This window comes from Falco cherrug, chromosome 2 (assembly GCF_023634085.1).
Source record: "Falco cherrug isolate bFalChe1 chromosome 2, bFalChe1.pri, whole genome shotgun sequence".
Classification (NCBI taxonomy): Eukaryota; Metazoa; Chordata; class Aves; order Falconiformes; family Falconidae; genus Falco; species Falco cherrug.
Window position 1 is genome coordinate 62,384,633 of NC_073698.1, and position 19,865 is coordinate 62,404,497.

The 19,865-nt window shown below is 37.2% G+C and overlaps 1 protein-coding gene across 1 annotated transcript; it reads left to right on the forward strand.

The window, feature by feature from the left end:
* The first annotated feature begins 1,547 nt into the window (after positions 1 to 1,547).
* Positions 1,548 to 19,633, forward strand: TNFSF13B (TNF superfamily member 13b). Its single transcript, XM_005440941.4, has 7 exons — positions 1,548 to 1,862; positions 6,968 to 7,380; positions 7,464 to 7,569; positions 15,521 to 15,577; positions 15,910 to 16,022; positions 16,119 to 16,269; positions 17,966 to 19,633. The coding sequence occupies exons 2-7, from the start codon at positions 7,054 to 7,056 to the stop codon at positions 18,076 to 18,078; spliced, it is 867 nt and encodes a 288-aa protein (XP_005440998.2). The 5' UTR covers positions 1,548 to 1,862; positions 6,968 to 7,053; the 3' UTR covers positions 18,079 to 19,633.
* The last annotated feature ends 232 nt before the right edge of the window (positions 19,634 to 19,865 follow it).

Consider the following 19,865-nt stretch of genomic DNA (forward strand, 5'->3'; position numbering starts at 1 on the left):
GACATATGCAATAAATTGATACATTAAAAATGCTGTTGATGTCTTGCTTTAGTTTGTGGCCTGGCCTTGATATGTGTGCTTGGGTATTTTTGTGGGCATGGTAACTGACCAACCTCAAGGTGTCGTTTTCACTTACTTGCTAAAACCAGAGCACATGGAATAGACATCTGCACTGTTAGATGTAATAGCTTTCCACAAACACAACAGATATTACAAATATCTGTTCCTAAGCCTTGTCAGGTGTTTTCACCTTCAGGAAGTTTTAGTAAGTAAAATTGATAGGCAGTAACTTCGCTTTTTAACACATTCTGCATTTCAAAACTTCTCTGTTATCTGGGAGACTGAGGGATGGTCTAAGTATTGTGTCAATGAGGAAATATTTTTAAGTATTTCTGAGTAGTTTTACCATCTGTTGCTGGTAAATAATTTAAATGTCAATCTTACGTGCTATAAGGCCATTCTAGCAGGTTTACAGTTAATTCGTGTAGCTGCAGTGGGATACTTGGGCTGAAGCAATTTCTACTTTCTTACAGAGACATGCATAACTAAGCTTGTATCATCTCTGTTCCCATCCTGCGTGTTAATGTGAAATACCCGGAAAATAAGGATTTGCTGCTGTCTTTTCTAAAGCTGCAAAATGTGTGTCCTCTCTTGGATTACTGCAAGGCTTATAGTTCAGTTTTAACCCAATACCTAGCAAAGAGGGCTAGGGGAGGTCGGTGGTACTTTTTGATATTTTGTTCAAGATACCTATTAATTTTGAATGGGGGGGGAAAGTATTTCTTCTTGAAGCAGTGAAAGTAAAGGAGCAGCTCAGATTTGGGTACATCTATGCACATCTAAATTGAAATCCTAGAAATGAAACCTAAACCAAAGGCAGGGGATTTGCTGTTTATTAAAAAGGTAAAGTATACATAGGTAAGATTTTGAGAAAATACTGAACCATCAGCTAAACAAAAATCATTTGTTCTGAAAATATTGAACATGCCTGAGCTTTAAATGCTTTGCTGGACCCTATTCTGGGTTGTCATTTTAGACTTTAGACAGAGTTCTATCTCTAAGTAGATAAGGAAGACACACTGCATGTTCTTGGGAAATGTTTTGAAAACCATAATGTGATTAATTTGTTGTGCTTCAGCTTGGGTGGGGACAGAATAACTCTCCTGTGTCATGAAAAAACAGCAGTTCTTTCTCTGAAAGGCAGTACAGCTTAAGAGTAGACCTGGTTTAAATGTATTACAGAACATGGTTTCACTCATAATAACTGGAGATATGTCCTTAATAATCTTAAGGAATTAGGTGAATGATGCAAAAGTGCAAGGTTGCTGACAAAATGTGTGTTCACATACCAAGTTCGGAGAGATGTTGCCGCTAGTTTTGATGAGCAACTAAGGAACAGAATTTACTGCTTGAAGACAAGAAGGAAAGGAAGTTCTACAGCTGTTCTGCATTATGCTTACGTCTGGTGTGGGCTAATTATTTACAAAAATTCAAAGGGAAAGGTCAGGCAGAGAACCTTTCTGTTTCAGTCCTTGAGGATTTGGGAACAGCGTAGCATTAGATAGAGCTACGAGGAAATAACCTGTGATTTGAAAATACTTGGAACCCTGTCCTGTGTATTTTAATGAAGGTCCACAGCCTGTAGCAGCAACAGAGTGGTCACTCCCACGTGAAAGGCTGTAGCTCCTGGTTTATTTTACTACCATAAAAATGCTTCTTTAGCCCAACTGTGCAAAATCTGTCAAGTTGCATAGTATCGAAGAGGTCGAGAAATGCAATACTCCGTGTTGCTGGATAGCCAAGCCAGAGAGACTATAAAAGAAGTGAGCTACAGCTGTATGACAGAGCTTTTCCCCTGTGCAGTAAGAAGGAATTGCTGTACCATTGGGGGAGGGGGGTGGGGGGGAGGCTGGCGTTAAGCTGCTGTAGCATATAAATCATGTGTTTTCTTTGTATTGTTGTCTTTTTAAAATTATTTGTATGTCTTGTTGGTTCTGCTGCATACTTTGGGAGACACCTATAATAATTGCTTTTTCTTCCTGTGCCATTGCCTACCTCTTTGAAAGAACTGTAATGACCGCGTAATAATGATGGCTGCAAGTCAGTTGTATGTTTACTTTATGTAGTATGCATGCCAGATTTGAACCTAAATTGTCTAGATCTCTAGAGAAATAAAGTATCAGGCAAGCAATAAATCTAGCATGGTGTGTCTGAAATGTGCAGAGACACTTGCGTTATCCTAGGCAATTTTGAAATTGGGAGGCAAAGAGAAGAATATATTTTGTGCTTCAGAAAGTTCTCATAGTGGTTTTTTGTTTGTTTTGGGTTGTTGGGTTTTTTTCCTTTTAACAAGGTAATATATCAAATAAGTCTTTAACTCTTTGGATAACACATCCTTGCAAGGTATTCAATAGCTACCTAAAATTTAAGGTAATAGGATGTAAGATACACATCCACAGGAGCACAGTATTCACAAATAGAGTGATTTTTGGATCCATAGGAACTTACCTGGTTTTGCTACTGTATAGATTGCAGTTAATGGCTGAAAGAACTAATTGTCTTTGAAGGGAATGTGTACTGTTTCAGAGGGCTATCTATGAATACTCTTGATATGGGTAGCTGTAATAGCAGAAAACTGTCATCCAGGATTCTATTCTGATCTCCTCCAAAATAGTCCATCCATTTTGTCCATCTTCAGAATGGACTTGAAATTGTTTAAAATGGAACCCTTGCTTATTCTTTGCTCCTTTATCTGTCCTGCACTGTCTCGTGCAGAAAGACAAGCTGTCGTGGCCTCTTTCTTTTTGTTATAACTGCAGAGACCAGTTCCATCATGTGTCTACTTCAGAAGTACGTGGCATTGGAGCTTTGCCACATACTTTTTAGTATGGCAGACAACATTTGCCTGGATCTCTGGGCTGCAGCATCTGCACAAGCTCCCTTTTAAAAACAGAACATTTATTTTAAATAAACTTTTACATTTCTTCAGTAAACTGGGTTTTTACCCAGGTCTTTGTATTCACATTATCTACTTCTTTTTTGTACGTTAAACTTCATTATGGGATTTTTCCTCCCCCTCAAAGAAGATGCTTTTGTGGTTAAATTACAGTACTGGATTTCAGGAAGCCAAAAGTTCAGTTTCTGATTCAGCCATAAATTTCCTGTGTGATTTCTTACTATCTCTGCCTTGGTTCCCCACAGATGTACTGATAATGTTTTATACATTTGCAGGTTACCAGGGCCCATCTTGATAATTTAATCTGCTACTCTGCATAACGGAAATGAAAAAAACTTGTTTGCAGAAATTATAGGGTTTGTTTCTGCTGTAGCATTTTGGAAGGTTTAACCAGCCTTGATTTTGTTCAGGAATCCATTTCCCCTAGTGAAACATTCTCACCATTAAGTCTTCAGTGGTAATGGGTTTGGGTTTTTTCTTCTTAGAGTTTTAACTAAAAGTTTGCTCAAAAGTGAAAAGTTTTTTTTACCCGAAAGTAAAAGACTTTGTTAAGTAAAGTTCTTAGACTAGCCAAGGCATTTCTTAGTCATTTTCCGCGGCTAAATTAAAGAGGTCTCTTAGTCATTCAACCTGAGTGTTCAGAGTAGCTCATCCTTTGGCTTAAGGAGGCACTGAGTGTGTATGGATCAACTGTACTGTGCATGCAAAAAGGACCTTATTTACAGAATACCTTTATTATAAGGGTTTATTCCTTTTTGCTTTCAGAATTAGAAAACCTAGGCCAGGACTAGGTTTCTGCGGTTCAAGGCAGTGTCATTTTCCAGAAACAGTTTGGAAAACACTGCTGTGAACTGGGCTTGAGGTGGTAGTCACTTGTTGCCCTAAAGTTTCACTGATGCATGTGTAGCATAGTGCGTGTGTCTTGAGCCAAAACCAGCTAATATGGTACAAACTTTTGCAAAAGGGTTTTCAGCGAAGCTGGCAGTAGAAACAGGCTGTTAACCACAAACTGAATACCCGTTCCTTTCCGTGATGAGTTTTTTAGGCCTGTTATTTCATTCTGCATTTTTTGTTCTGAACCCTTTTTCACCATTCAGTTTTGGCAGTCATAACAATGTGTAAAGAGTTTTGTCAATATAAAAGCATGATTACTGCTGCCTCTTATTTTTGCTTAATATTATGCTCCAGTGTATATATCCAAATATTACGCTTCTTTCTGAGAGCTCATGTTCAGCTGGAGTCAACGCTCTCCCATATCTGCTAATGGAAGGCTAATCTGAGCACTCCTTTAGCCCTCTTCAGTCATACCTTACGTTAAAATGAAGAAGAAAGTGCACATGTGTTCATCTAACTGACTTTGCTTCAAGTAGATAAAGGATACTTTGCAGCTCTGCCAACACAAGGGATCATAAGGTCAATATGTTATGATGAGACATAGTGGCAAGCATCAAGGCAACATCTCCACACTCTAGGCTCTGCAACTAGCATTGGGTTTTGTTTTTTTTTTTTTGTTTGGGTTTGTTCTTGGGGTTTTTTTAGTCATTTTTCTGGGGTTTTACTTTAATTAGTATCTGAAATTTACTGAAAATTCATCTGATTGTGTTTAAGGAGTTGAACAACTCCCGTTTTACTATTTGTGTATTTTATGTAAACCCCTTATGTAATAATTTCTAGGCTATTCATGTTGGTTTTCATGATTGATCTCTCACTGTCATTATTTATTGTTCCACTACGTTTTTGTCATCACAAAAGCTGTCTAAGATTATCTTTTCTTTCAATTCACTTAAATTCTTATGAAGCTATAGAATAACAAGATTGCAAACAGTGATCTCTTTGATACTCAACTAGAAATACCTGTTGAATTTAGCGATTTGCTGTATGGGGGCTGTTCTGATTTTCCTCATGTCTCCTTTGAATTTCTCATTTATAAGAATGACAAGCAAGAGAAAGCCAAATTTCTTACAGAAGTCCTCTGTGTCACCAGCCTGAATACTGACCCCATTTGAAGAAGGTGTGGAGGCTGAGAACAGCCTATTTTCTTTCGAAGTGTTTAGAGTGATGCTAATTATATACCTGTCTGTTGTTTTCTTATATGTTAATGACCACAGAGGTCTCAGCCAAATGTTTCTCAGTATTCCTGGATAGCCAGTTATAACTTTCGTTCTCTCACTTGGTTTAGTTTTCTTAAATAGCAATTCTTTTCCAGCTGTCATGTTGTTTTATTTTTGGAACACGGTCAGTACTAGGCTGGTAGTGTTCTGATGTCTAGCGATACTTCAAGGCATGCCTGCTTAGTTCTAAAAGTTGTTTATTCTGTTCCAAAAAACCTACCTTAGTTCATCTTAAATTTCCTTCAAAATGCAGCCCTGTTTACACCTTAACTGAGCCTTGAGAAGAGGTACAGACACAATATGGTATTCTGCCTATATTCCACTCTGCACTAATTTCTATGTAATTTCTCACAGTATGTGTATGCTTTCTAGAGGCATGTTAAGAGTTATGGTATAATTTTTTTCCCTCTGCATTTAGGAAAATAATTACATGTCTCTGCAGGGTATTGGGTGGTTGCTAGCAGTGGCAAAGTAAGGGAAAGTGTGCCTTGCATCGCAATGGAAGATGATAAAGCTTATAATAACCCTCAGTTTCTCATAGTCTTAAGTAGGAGTGGGAGAAGCTACGGAAGTTGTTACTCTATTGTTGCTTCTTCTTCCTTCTTCTCAACAGAATCAGCTTGATCTGAACTATTCAGAAGGGTGTTGCTATGAGGTTTCATTACACAGTATTCAGACAGACCTGTAAAGTTCTCTCTCTCGCAAAGATAAAGTTTACTTGACATGGTAAAAAAAAAAAATTAGAATCCAGTGGTGGAGTTGACTTGTTGATTTTATTTGGAATTGTGATGCTTTTTGATTATTTTTTTTCTGTCCCAGACCACTGAAACTTTTAACGAAGTGGTAAAACCTTAATTTTGTGTGAGAAGGCAATACAAAAAGGATATGTACCTGCTTGGGATATTTAGGTAGCCTTGCTGCAGAGAAGAAAGGAATTCCTAATGCAGGGTTTTCAGATGAAAGGACTAGTAAAAACTTAAAAAGATGAGCTTAAACCAGACACTCAGGATTCACCTGAAAAACCTAAGAGTGCATGTTTAATTATTTTTTTTTAATTCTGTAGATGTTATTTTCCTTCTACACCCCTCTGCCCTCTTCCCCTCTCTGTTCTTATTTTCCCCTCTCTTACTCCTTCCCGTCCTCTAGTTTCCACCCCTTCTAGTCCTTGTCCCTATCCCCCACAAGTTTCATTTCCCCACTTCTCTGTGTCCCCTTTTGCATTAATTCAGGTCCTTGAATTCTGTAGAGAAACTATATTTATTAGAGAAGTTTAATAAAAAGTCATACTTTTTCAGGTTAGTATGATAAATTGAACTGCAGAATCTGCAGCTTCATACAGTTGAGAGAAGAGTAATTTGTTACTCATGCCTGGGAATATTTTCACTATTGTGTTGAGAAAACCACCAAAATTTTTGTTTGAATAGGTTGGCCCCTTTGTAGGTATATAGGCACTTTAGATATGAATATATGTATTCCTATATACGATATAATATATATACACAGTACATCTATATACCCACCCACACGCAGGCATACACATTGTCATCTGTGTATGTCTTTTAAGTAACCCTGGATGATAAGCTGCCGGGAAACCTCACATTGTTTCTGCACTTCTAGATAAGGCTCTACTTTACCAGTGGTACTGTCTGTGCCTAAATATAATGGGAAATGGTAATAGCAAGCTGCCACATAAATAAATAGTTGAAAGTGAAAGGAGGAAGGTACAATCAGCAAGCAGCTTGTGAGAAAGTATTCATTTCCAAAATGCAGCAAAGAAAGAAGAAAACTAAACAGAGACTGAATCTTAAATGTTCACTCTGTACATTAATGATTCTATCAAGTGCTTCATATGACAGGAAATGATCTGGGCGTTTTGTTCACTTATTCTGGATGCCCTTAGTTTCAGAGAGCAACTGGTAACATGGATTGCACCTCGGAAGGGGACAGCTGAACTCTCCCTCTGGCTTTAGTGAGGAAAGAACAGCGATGAAATCCGTGGACTGTGTGCACGTCATCCAACAGAAGGATACCGCCTCCTCTCCCTCTGCCCCCCCTGGTGCTGCTTCAGGCACCACGGGACTTTTTTCTGTCACATTCCTTTGGCTTGCAATGCTCCTGTCCTCTTGTCTTGCAGCAGTGTCTCTTTACCATGTTATCACCCTGAAAACAGAACTAGAAGCCCTGCGCAGTGAGCTGATCTACAGGGTCCAGGCAAGGTCTCCACTAGACCGGCCACCCGTGTCCCCTGATGAAAATAAAGTGGGTGCCCCTGCCTCTTCCCTCCTGCAAGTGTCTGCAGCCGGTGGCAGGCAGGTAAGCTGCAGGGGTGGGTTTTGGCTTGCAGGGGATGAGCAAATGTCAGGCTGCTTTTACTGACTGTCGCTTCTCCTCATTAGGAGAACAGGCTTCCAGGTCCTGGCCCAACTGAAAGCTTCCAAAAGGAAATCTGGAACGGGAGCAGAAACAGGGGGAGACGGTCTGTTGTCCACACAGAAGAAAAAGGTAAATAGCATCCTGTGGCATGGGTTGGGGTGCCGCAGTTGGATACTGTCTTCAGAAAAGCAGCAGTGCTTGACTTGTGTCTTCTCCTGTCAGCCCATCCGTGCTCCCAGAGCCCATTACAGTTTTCACAATTATTGCTGAATGAATGGTGTTAACCATGGGCACATTCTCTTACTGGTTACCATACTGTTTAAGGTACCAGGTGTTAATGCTACTGCAGGTTGAACTTTCATCCTTAAATCCCAAATCTGCTTCTTGTAACAAGTATTTCTTGATGATGCAGTAGACTTGAGTAAGGCAACTTTAAACCGTTCAGGCTGTGAATTGCTCAGTTCTAAATCCAACAGTCTCAACTCAGGGTAATGCCTAGCGTGTTTCTCTCTGATCAATAGTAGGGAGGGAAAGCTATAATTAAAAATGCCAAGTCATTTTTCTGGGAAAATATGCTCCTTGTAAAAAAGAGAAGTAGAAAGAAAGGACCTTAACTTCAGGGAAGTAGGAGCTTTCAAAGAGAAAGTCTGGCTTGTACCTGTCAAAAGAGGCAGGCTACAAGGAATTCAGTGGTTTAGCATCATTTCTACATTAAAACAATCTTGTAATATAATTAGGAAAAATAATAAAGCATGCCTATCCAATAAATTATTTTCTATCGTGGCCTTTTTAAAAGGTGCTGCAGAGAACACTGAAGACTGCTCCTTAAAAGACTTCTGATGTGTATTACAATATTGGAGTATTAATGGGATATATTTGTTTCCTTTGGGGATAAAGTGCCTATTTTTTTTTTTCTTTTTCTAAACACAGTGATGCCTGATAGGATGAAGTACAGCATTTTATTGTAACAATTTGCATACATACTCTAGTTGCACTGACAAACTAAAAATGTTCCTGAGCTGCTAAATCCTCTTACAGATACTTTTAGATTGTTATAACTGATGAAAGCTGATACCCTAAATTATTGATAGATGAAGTTAAAATGGAGTAATTTGCAGGCAAAGACTAAATCAAACTTCGCTTAAAATGTGCTTTTGAATGACTAACTAATGTGAAATATATTCCATTTAAGCTTCAGCAAGCTAAATGATATTTAAGTCGTAGAGTATAATCACTCTGCTTACCACAAATATTCTCAAAAGAGAATATTCATTTAGGACATCACCCAAAATCCATAGGTTTAAATGGGATTTATTCCATCTATTTCATTAGTAGTCCTTGGTTCATGATCTTGGCTAAGAGTGATTTCGCAAACAGGATAGAGGACAAGATTGCTTAAATTGTATTTCTTGTAGCCTGTTTCCTATCACAGGAGCTACAGAGCTTCTCTGCTTTCCCCATCCTAGCAACTCCCAGATAAACACTAGTGATGTAAAACATAAGCATCACCAAAAATAAGAAGGCATGTCTTTTTTAAAATGAATGTTATAGCATTAGTACTCTACTAGTTATCCAGTTCCCTTCATGGTAGCTTACACGTTTATTCTTATTGCTATTTGAGGATGTATGGGGGAGATGAGGGGGTTCTGGGCTCCTCAGCTGTGCTTCTGGCAGACTTAAGATTCTTCTCATCAGGTAGCCACCTCTGATTATAGCTATTTCCCCTTATTCACATAAAATTCTAATTAAGCTACTTATTTCTGTAAGCTTTATTTTAAAGATACAGCTGGCTTTAAAATAGTTTAGGGTGAAGAAAGCATAGAGTATGAACATTCATTTAAAAGGGGAAAGCTACCTAGGCTGACCTACTACCAAACTGTTTTCTAACACGACAATCATATTTTTGTGTATAAAGAAGAAAAAAGTAAATTAAAAATCTTGCATTTATATAAAAGGTCATCTGTTATACAGGGGTACCTTTCTGCCTGCTCTAATTACAACAAATTAAGCTTGTCAGAGTTCAGTAAGACGTTACATTTTCTCAGATCAGATTTCACTCATGACCATGAACCTACTAGTCAATGTTACATTTTGCTTTAGCAGAGTGAAGTAAGAGAATATGGTGTTGTTCATGGTGCTGAATCCTGTCTGTTGCTTGGTCATGTACACAGAATTACTGGCCCTACATTTTGATCTTCTCACGTCAATTTCTGGGAACCAGAATTCTGACAGCCTCCAAATCATGCTGTGGATGCGCTGCACTCATTTTGGTACAATAGCAGATAAATTAGGGTATTGAGTGAGGTGCTTTGTTCTTGTCCTGTTTCTGTGTGCTTCAACAAGGTCTCAGAGTAGAGCCTGGTCTCATAATTAATTGTTGACCTATAATTTCACTTTCACTTTAACATAGACCAATTACTTAGAAAATGAATACTTGAAAATGTCACTGATGCCCAATTGCTTCTCTTGTGCTTCATCGGAGACTAGAAGTAAAATATAGAACCATGACTTCGTTTATAAATAAGGTTGTGGTTCAATTCTGTTTTCTTTTTAAACTTTAATTATTTAATTCCAGAAATGGATGCCCCATGATTCTTTTTAGGCCCAGCACAGCCATTCCTAAACATAAGGAATTTCCTTTTTTTTTTTTTTTTTTTCTATTTACTTGATGGTGTGTGTGTGTAGAAGTGGCCAAAAATTAGAATTTTAATTAAAATGACTATTGGATGAAAGTGGATCTACCACAGTATTGTTCTTTCGTATATTTATGGGGAAGGCATTTGCTTGTGTTCATGCGTAAAACTGTTAGTCACCAGTAGTTGTACATTTTGTGCCTTGAGAAAATTTCCAGCTCAAGTAGGTTGAAGAAATGGGTTTCAAGCATCAATTCCAAATAAAGCTGCACAGTTAGCAGTCAGAACCAGAGGTCTTGATACAGTGAGTAGGAGTTAATGGGTAATTTTGAAAGGTACGTATTATTAATATGTAGGCAGATAGATAATTTAACCACTTGTGGCAAATGCCATGTCAGGACACATAAGAAGAGATACAATTTTTCTTATTTCTCTTTCTTTTTATCAATTTTGCCTGTAGAGGAAAAACACTACACAACAAAAGCCTCTCCTGAATTTTATACCCTGTTCACAATTGTTGATTGACTTGCCTGCGTGTTTCTCTCTAAATTGTAAGTGTGCTTGAGTCCAGGAACAAGATATACGTTCCATTACGTAAGCCAGTTCAATGTATGAATATCAAGTTTCATTTACATGCTCTCTCTATGCCTTGTTCTGATCACTATTGTGGGATTCTGATTCCCATGGCCAGCTAGGGAGGTGAGCATCAGGTCTTCTGTAAACTCAGATTTAGGTGACATTCTGCTGTAATCAGGCTGGAGCACCTGTGGACTGTATTGACTTTGGTGTATTGAGGATATCCATCTGAGCCAGTCTGATTGCATGTATGGAAGGAACTGAGGAGAAAGCCTAACTAATTCCACAGAGCAGTGAGGCGGGCTAACCTGACATGTGACTTGGCACAATTATTTTTTACTGGTGGTTCCTGGGTTCTACTCCAGTATCAGTTGTGTCCATGGGAAGAAACTATTGCCATGCAAGTGTGGTGTATGAGTTGTGAGAATTTTGCCATTCGTCTTGGTATAATTGCCTTACTGGCAAACTGATACATTTGCTTTGGCAAATTGGTACATTTGTTGGTCAGAAGTGTTTTATGTTGTTGTTTTACATCTCTTTGATAGGGATAGAAAGAACTTTTACAAGTGGAACTTGACTTTAGTGATCTTTGAATCAAGAAACCTAACCTTTTGTTACTAATCTAAACAAATGCCACATATGAAATTCCCTTGCCAAGTACTCAAAATACTTATTTATTGTTCAAAGAAGGGAAATGCAAGACTTCTCTTAATTAAAAAAAAAAAAATCCACCACCAAAACAATGCCTACTTCTTGTCTTTTTTGTTTCTGCTGACATCAGTCTAACTCAAAAGGAAGTAAGCCTTTCTATATGAAAGGACAGAAAATTACTTGATACAACGCCTGCAATTTTACATGAAGTATTCTACCTACTGAATGAATGAATCAGTGCTGTGTATTATGCAGAACACTGTGCAATCAGCCTGTAATTTTTAAAAACAATATTCTTCTTCATACTGTATAATAGAAGTCTACATGAAGTATTCTTAATTTGTAGTGAATTATTTCCTTATTATTCTTACTGTAACACGTTAGTGGTTAATTCTGTTAAGGTCAAAATAGTGCTACCAGTACTTCAAAGATATTTGTTAGATCTGAGTCATATTAATAGCTATGACCAAGCTATTTTAATACAGGGACTGATTTAATCCATGATTAATGCCATATAAAGAGTTCTTAATTAAAAAGCATAAAATTAACCAGTCTATAAAAATGCACAAGCAAGAAGTAAAAGATCTCTTGTGGTGAGAAATGAAGAAGTTAAGGAAGAAGAACTGCAAATTGTTGAGAACACTCGTATCATTTATAAATTTAATTATCTAGTGTGTAAGTATGTTTGGGAAGTCTACACAGAACAGATCTAGGCCAAAGAAGAAACCTAAACGAGCAGGTCTGTTTTTCAAGGTTCAGGTTTTTTGCTTATTTTTGTTTCAGCAAAAATTGAGGTAAATGTCTGGGGCCTCAGATATCGAAACTTTAGAATTTATACATGAGTTCACACAGAATAAACTTGACATTTTGTTTGAAAGGATTGTGAAGTTAGATTGCACAATATTAAAATGATTATGCAACTTAAATATTACAAAAATGTGCATGGGAGGGCAAAGTGGATTTTACCAATATTGAGTCTTAAATCATGCAGATACGCAGAAAGCTGTGTTCCTATCCTGCTGCAAAAGCTAGCTTTTTAAAAAAAATAATAATTTGTGGTTACATTGCTCAACTGGTGCAGATCACATCCTTTCATGTGCTGGCTGTGGTTTCTAAAGGCATCTGGAGTCACTAACTTCTCCAGAATCGGCTGTTCTGTTAATGGAAGAAGACAGACTGAAATGTTCTTCTCCCCACCCACATCATGCAGAGCCATGAAAATCGGAAAGGGGAGGAAAAAAAAAAAAAAAAAAAAAAAAAGCTTATCAAAGCAAAGCTATGAAGTCACAAGAGGATGGGGCACACTTTATTGTTCTAGATATACTGTTTCATACAGCTCGACTTCATGGTGAAACAGACTAGATATTTTTATGCATTTTTAAGACTTATTTTATGAATCCTGTGTTGTTTGCATTATTAAGTATTAAAAAATCCTTTAGACTACAAAGCTGATGCTTAGGTTTGATTTCCACTGGGCTGAAGGCCATTCAGGTAGAGCTTTTGATTTGTCAGTTTGAGTACTGACAGTGACGTTTCAACCCGTATCTTGTGATGCATATATTCTTAATATTGTACTTCAGGTAAGATTTGGGTCCTTCTTGGAAAAAAAATTGCTAACATTTCTTAACAGTGTTAACTTTTTACTGAAAAATCCTGTTAATTTACCCAGAAAAATATACTCTGTATATCCATATCTTCTTAATAGTAGTGTTGTTCACTCTGAATTTGTTTCAATAAATGACTTAATTTTAAGCATGCATGTATTTCCACTGAGGTCAAAGTGAAGTACTTTGGCTTGAAGCATGTACCAGAAATAGTAACGTGTCAGTCTTGGCTTTTGAATATTTTTTTGAAGCATGTTGTTGTTCAATCCTTTAAACACTTTTTTAGATATTATTTGTCCTTTGTGGCTTTAGGTAAAATAGCCATTGTGCTAGTTTGTCCTCTTTATTGTCATGAATGACACTGTTGTATCCATATTTCTCCATGAAAAACAAGCTTACTATATTCTGTGAAGCCTTATTTCTACTACATATGCTAAAGAAAGACCCATTGAGATATTTTTAGAGAATATATGTAGATTTGATATCTGTACAATAAAGGAGAGTTGGTATGTGTTTTAAAAAGTGGAAAAGGTCTTGGACTATACTGACTTGCTGATTTTAATTACTGTGTAGCCGTTCTCAGCAGTGATGACTAGTGTTTCAATGCTGCAAACAACGGAAACATAAATACAAACTTGCAAACTGTGAATCAAGTTTGCAAAGCAGGTTTAACAAGGGTTGCTAAAGTGGCCGTAACTGTCCCTGCCTGTGGACACGGCTCGTTGGTACACAGCTGGAGAGCAGCTGTTAAGTGGGAATCATAACAAATCTTCCCTTGTTTGGTTAGTGGAAAAATCCAGTGGTCACGCTCGTGAGTTCTTTTAAAAGCAAGAATTAAAGCTTTGATTTAGCTTACTGAAGTACTAGGGAATCTGCAAACTCCGTTCACTAGGAAGGCACTGTGCCTCAAAGGAGAGTGATTTGATACCTTGTGAAATTAAAAGCCTGATGTGTTTTGTTGTGTGAGTCCAGAAAATCCAGAAAATAAAAAATTTTATTTGGAAGCTTCTTTTTCAGAAAATTCTGTCACCCACAAGCGTGATACAAAAATGACTGAAGTGTAATACTTTTTGATTTTGTGTTGGTTTGGTCTTTCTATTCCTCATCAGCAGGCTGGGAATTCAGATGCCTGTAAATTCTTGGTTTGAAAATCTATAGACTTTGGCACATTATGATGAGTATTGATAGAAATCAAGGACACGTTCCAGTGTAGGAGACAGGACCTTGCAGGATAGTGTTAACCTAAGCACAGCTCAGGTGCTGTGATCATTGTAACATCGGAGCCTTCCCAGACGTGTGCTTGAATCTTTGTCCACTGCCAGTTGGCACTGCTGAGTGCTGGTGAGCATCCAGCCCTCTTCTGGTGTTTTCAGGCTGGTCCCCTTGGAAAGGAGACATAGATACAGGGAGAGGCTGCTTTCTACTCAGATCCTCTCGCTACCTGCCGTGCAGCAAGGGGTTTGTGCTGCTGGGCACTTGGTTGCACAAGTGAGTGCCGCTCACAGATGTAAAAAAGGATCCCATGGAGCAGAGCACTGCCTAAAATAGCAAGAGCAGCCAAGTCTGACTCGTAGCCTTCTTACCTGAAAAGAGGTAAACGAAAATGGGGATTCAGCATCCTATAGCAGAATTTTCTTCTCTTGAGTCTCAGTAAATTCATTGGGTCTCTGCCAAGCACAACAAATGTTACTACTCTGTTTTTCAACCTTCAAAGTAGTACTAGAACCAGATGTTTTCATTAAAATCTGCTCTAAGCAAATGCAACTATCCTTTTTTTTCTTAGTTCTGTGACATTTATGCTTAACAGATTTTTTTACACAATCTTTGTTTCACTTGTGAGCCAATATTGTTAACATGCCACAATAATCTTCTCTGATCAAACTCCTAGTTTCTCATTAGTGTCACCAGTCTCTACAGTTTTGAGCAACACATCAGTTTTGACAGATACTAAGATATTTGTTATGTGTGTATTAATTTGGTAAGTCATCTCTGTATCTTCCCTCTTCATTTCAGTATACATTGATTCAGTGTGGATATCCGAAAACATATTTAAAATATATATATATATATATATATATATATATATGGATTTTGAGGATTTATTTTGAAAGTACCATGTAACCCATATATATGACTAATATTTCACAGCAGCTATGACTGGAGACTAACTTCTTTAAATAGTGTGGTATCATTAGAAAAAAGATATCTATCATAGCTGGCAGGGTTGGAGGTTTTTTGAGCTTTCGCTTAGAAAATTAACAAGGCTAATTGATCTGATGATTCCTAGCTTATTTGACATAGTGCTAAATTTTTTCAATTACATTAGGACCAGAGATTAAAACAAGCAAGTATTACTTGCGCTGCTGAGCCCTCCTACTTAGCTGCATCATCTCTGGATGTTATTTAGTACGTGTTGCCGTATTAATTTTGCTTTGACACGTTTGTGTAAGATCTGCATTAAAATTAGTAGATTATGTTTTCAAATAAGTGGTGAGACTGAGAGAAGGTGGGGTTCTTATGTCCTCCTTTCTTTTTTTTAAAAAATAGTTTCAAAAGTTTACTCTGTTGTGTTACTGATTTACATTTCTTTGATTTGAAAATGCTTTCATTTTGTAGTGCTGCAGGCCTGCTTGCAACTGATCGCTGACAGCAAAAGTGATATCCAGCAGAAAGGTAAGAATATGTTCCATTATTTATAGCTAACTATTGTGTGTATTAACTCTTCCATCCAATATCAAAGCAGTAACTGAGCTATGTCACTAAATATTTAAACAAAAAAAAAAAAAAAAAGAAAGAAAGAAAGAAAAAAATTGAGAGGAAAAAAGTTAGAAAAAAAGAGGTCCCTGCATCTGGGCAGCTCTTGCAAATATCCTCTTTTCAGTGGGGAAATCCAGATAGTGAGACTGCAAGTCTTGACTAGAAGTCAGCTTTGTTAATTTTTGGCAGATGAAAATTAAGAAAGTAACTTTTCTTTCTGATTACCCCAAAATTATTGTTTCTTTTAGATGATTCAAGCATTGTCCCTTGGCTTCTGAGCTTTAAACGTGGAACAGCTCTGGAAGAACAAGGAAATAAAATAGTGATCAAAGAAACAGGATATTTTTTCATATATGGCCAGGTGAGAAAGCTCAATTCATTTCAGCATCTGACTTTTTAAATGTCTTTTGATGTCTCCATACAGTATGTTTGAAATCTGCACCTCTTCATTCTGCAGGTTTTGTATACAGATACAACATTTGCTATGGGACATCTAATACAGAGGAAGAAGGCCCACGTGTTTGGTGATGATCTCAGCTTGGTGACATTATTTCGTTGCATCCAAAATATGCCACAGTCTTATCCAAATAATTCTTGCTATACTGCTGGTAAACATCTACATTTTCCTTCTCATTTGAAAATAAACTGTATCATATAGAATCTGTAGTGTTGGGTGATTAAGTATTGTGGCAGCTGTAAAGAAAAAGGACTGCAGTCATGGATCTGGTTAATTACAAAATTACAGAATACTTTCAAAAAATACAGTTTTATATGAAGTGTCAGCAGCTGGAGGGTATGCTTCTAACTTAGGTGATCTGAACAATTCTCCTCTCTCCACTGACTATCTAATGTGGTTGGATGCTTTGGTGCTTTCAGTTGGATGCCTGAAGCAGACAAAAGGAGGACATACTGTCCTTACTGAAGAACTCCGTTTAACTTAGGGGTTGAATCCCTTCATTTAGTTATCCCGATAAAATATTCAGAAGCCATGTTTTGCTTTAAAACATATATATGAATTTTAGCCACCCAATTTTTGCATACCTTCCTGTGGGATTTCCAAAAATATTTCTTATCAGCTTAATTTTCTAGTCTTTATATTGGCTGATGCAGTTTTACTCTTTGTTTAGATGAAAAATAGTTAATTCCCGTAAGGAGCTCTTTCTGACTGCACAAATTAGAAACAGCACCAGAAAGACCAATTAAAGTATTTAGTGCAAGGCCAGCAAGATCAATGCTTAATATATATGTATATTCCTGCAGTAGCATTTAAAGAATTACTGTCAAGGACTATTAAACCTCATTTGGTAGCTCTTCTCTGTCTGCCTTTCCCCCTTAATGATGAATTTGAGGGTTTTCTCTTTTGCTACTTTCCAGCAAAATCTGTGTAAATGAAAACAATCTTTTTTTTAAAGTAGGTGACATTGAGTGATGGAATTGCCTATTGGCAAGTAATGACATTAAACAAATGAGATGGAGAAGGAAGCTAATTCTTTTTTTCAAAATAAAAATACATTAGATACTTCCTCCTGGCAATTGAGGCTGTCTGAACAATTTCTTTTAACTTTCTGCCCCTCCCACACATTCTGGCATCATAACCACCTTCAGTTACATCTATCCTCTTATTTCACCCTTGTATTACTCACCCCCTTTCTTTACTAGGATCTCTACTCCATCCTGCCACTTCATGGTTCCTGCTTCCCACCCTTTTGCTTTCACCTGGAAAACCAGATCTCACTGCAATATCTCATGCTGTCGAGCATGTGTCGCAGCAGGTGTTAGGTGTGTTTTCAGCTCAGTGACTCCAACTTGAAGGCAAGGTGCACTCGGGTATCACATCAGCTGATGTGCGGCTGGCAGGAAGCAGACCTATGCGCTCTGCAGTTGCAGCGAATCAGCTGATGTCTGGTAGCTTCATTTGGCTGGTAAAGCTCATGAGACCTCCTCCAGAACTGTGGGAACTGAGATGTCTAAGAGCAGCAATACCCAGTGCTGACCTTGCCTTTCACATCACCATAACATGAGGAATCTGGGTACACCACTGTTACAAATTTTTGCCACATTTTCTTCAGTGAACTGTGATATGCTGAGTACAGAGTGAAAAGCAGGTCCAGCTCCACAGAAGATGATGTGTCAGCTTTGGGCAGGCTGCAATTTGTAAGATTGGGCCTAAAGATAAAAAAGCACTCCTCGCAAGTAATAAGCCAAGCTTCTATTTGTAAGATGATGTGTAATTACTTTTAATACTGTTTATGAAAATAATGGTTTTCAAATATTAACTTAGAAATATTCCAAATCTTTTCCCAGGCATTGCGAAATTAGAAGAAGGGGATGAACTTCAACTTACAATACCACGAAGAAGGGCCAAAATATCCTTGGATGGAGATGGTACTTTTTTTGGTGCAGTTAGACTCCTCTGAAGCCCTTAATTTCTGTTATTATGCTTAATGCAGTTTTCTTCTTTTCCTATGCCTTTGTCAGGAAAAATATTGAATTGTAATAAAGCTGCCAATTCAGTCTCTCCCCATCCACCACCAGCTTCTGAGAACTTTTCTTCCGTTTAATAAGTGAACCCAAAACAGGAAACACACCAGACAGTTGTGAGATATAACCATCGTGTGATTACCAGAAATCAAATTTCTTTTAGGCAAAGGGAGACTCTAAATAAAAACTGTAAAGCAATGTTCTTTTGGCTTTGAAATAAAATCTTGTCCATAAAGCATATCAAAGGAGTTGTCCAGAAAGTATAGCATAAACAGAACCATTGACTACCAAATTATTATCCATAATTAAAAAGGAAAACTAAAAAGTACATCTTAGATTCACTTTGTTTCATCGATAAAATATATGAAGTATAAAGTATGAGGAAGAAACATCAAACAGTAGATTCCTCATCACAAAATAGAGGTATCAGGTGGGTTCTGGGTAGAGGGTTTTTGGTTTTTCTTTGATACCAAGATTTTGGGGAAGAAAAAAGTCTAAATATATGGGATACTGAAACAAACTCCTCAGAAGTATGTAGACTAGCAGCCATTGGCTTGCTTCTTCCCTGTGAACACAAGGTGTATAAATTACTAAAATTTTGTAGCATTTGCTAATTAGAATTAATTTTACTTGGAAAAGGACATGTAAGATGCTCCAATCTTCAAAGCTTTCCTAGTCATCAAAGAATATGTGTATACTTCTTTGTAAGCAAGGCAAGGATAGAAAGAAACACGGTGAGATCAGACTCAATACAGTAGGTGGAATTGGATTTCTGGCTTCATATCTGCAGTCATATATAGATGTTGTGTATATATACACACAGTATATATTTATGTATATGTATATATATGGAAGTATGCACACACACGTATATAAGCCTTTGGCATTTGGGAATAGAATTTAATCTTTTGAATAGTTTATCCAATGGAAGTGTTACTGCATACTGATGTTCCATATCTTTCTTGCTTTTTGCTGTGATCCATTCTAGGCAGTATAATAAAAAGAAAAAAAAAAAACAATAAACCTGGAACAGACATTTGTTTCCCAGAAATCTGGGCTCAAACCCTAGGTTAACTATAGGCTTTTTCTGCAGTTATGAATATATTGCTCAATTCTGTTTTACCAAAAAAAAAAAAAAAAAAAAAATTAAAAAAATCAGTCCTGTAGAAAGTCTAAGCAGATATCTTTTTTTCTTTCCTTTTGTCTGTCTGGTTTGTTCAGTAGATAAGGTGTATGGCTTTTTTTACCCCAAGAATCCATGTGTAGTGGTGGTCAAGGTAATAACATGGTCAAGACTTCTAGGAATTATTGTAATAGAAATGGAAGTTGAATACTTATTCCACTGATCTTCAATGAAGTATTGAACTGCTAGTGGAATAGATAAAATAATAAAACCCACAGTAATTAAGTGTACTTAATTTGAACATATTTTTTAGGTGTTGAAAATTGTGTCATATAAGCTCATTTAGTAAAGATGCTTTGCATATTGCAGTCTCCTTGTCTGTTTTTATAAATTGTGCTGATTTGATTGAGTTCTCATTGTGATAGACAATAAATAAAAGAGATTTGGAACTAGGAATTATGGTCTATGGTAAACTAATGAAAAAATTCAATATCTCTGGACTTCAGGAAGACATTTCAGCAATAAGCATGTGTGGATTACCACACTGGGTTCTTTTATGAGTCTTAACTACAATTTCAAAATGTCTGTGGAAGTTCTCCT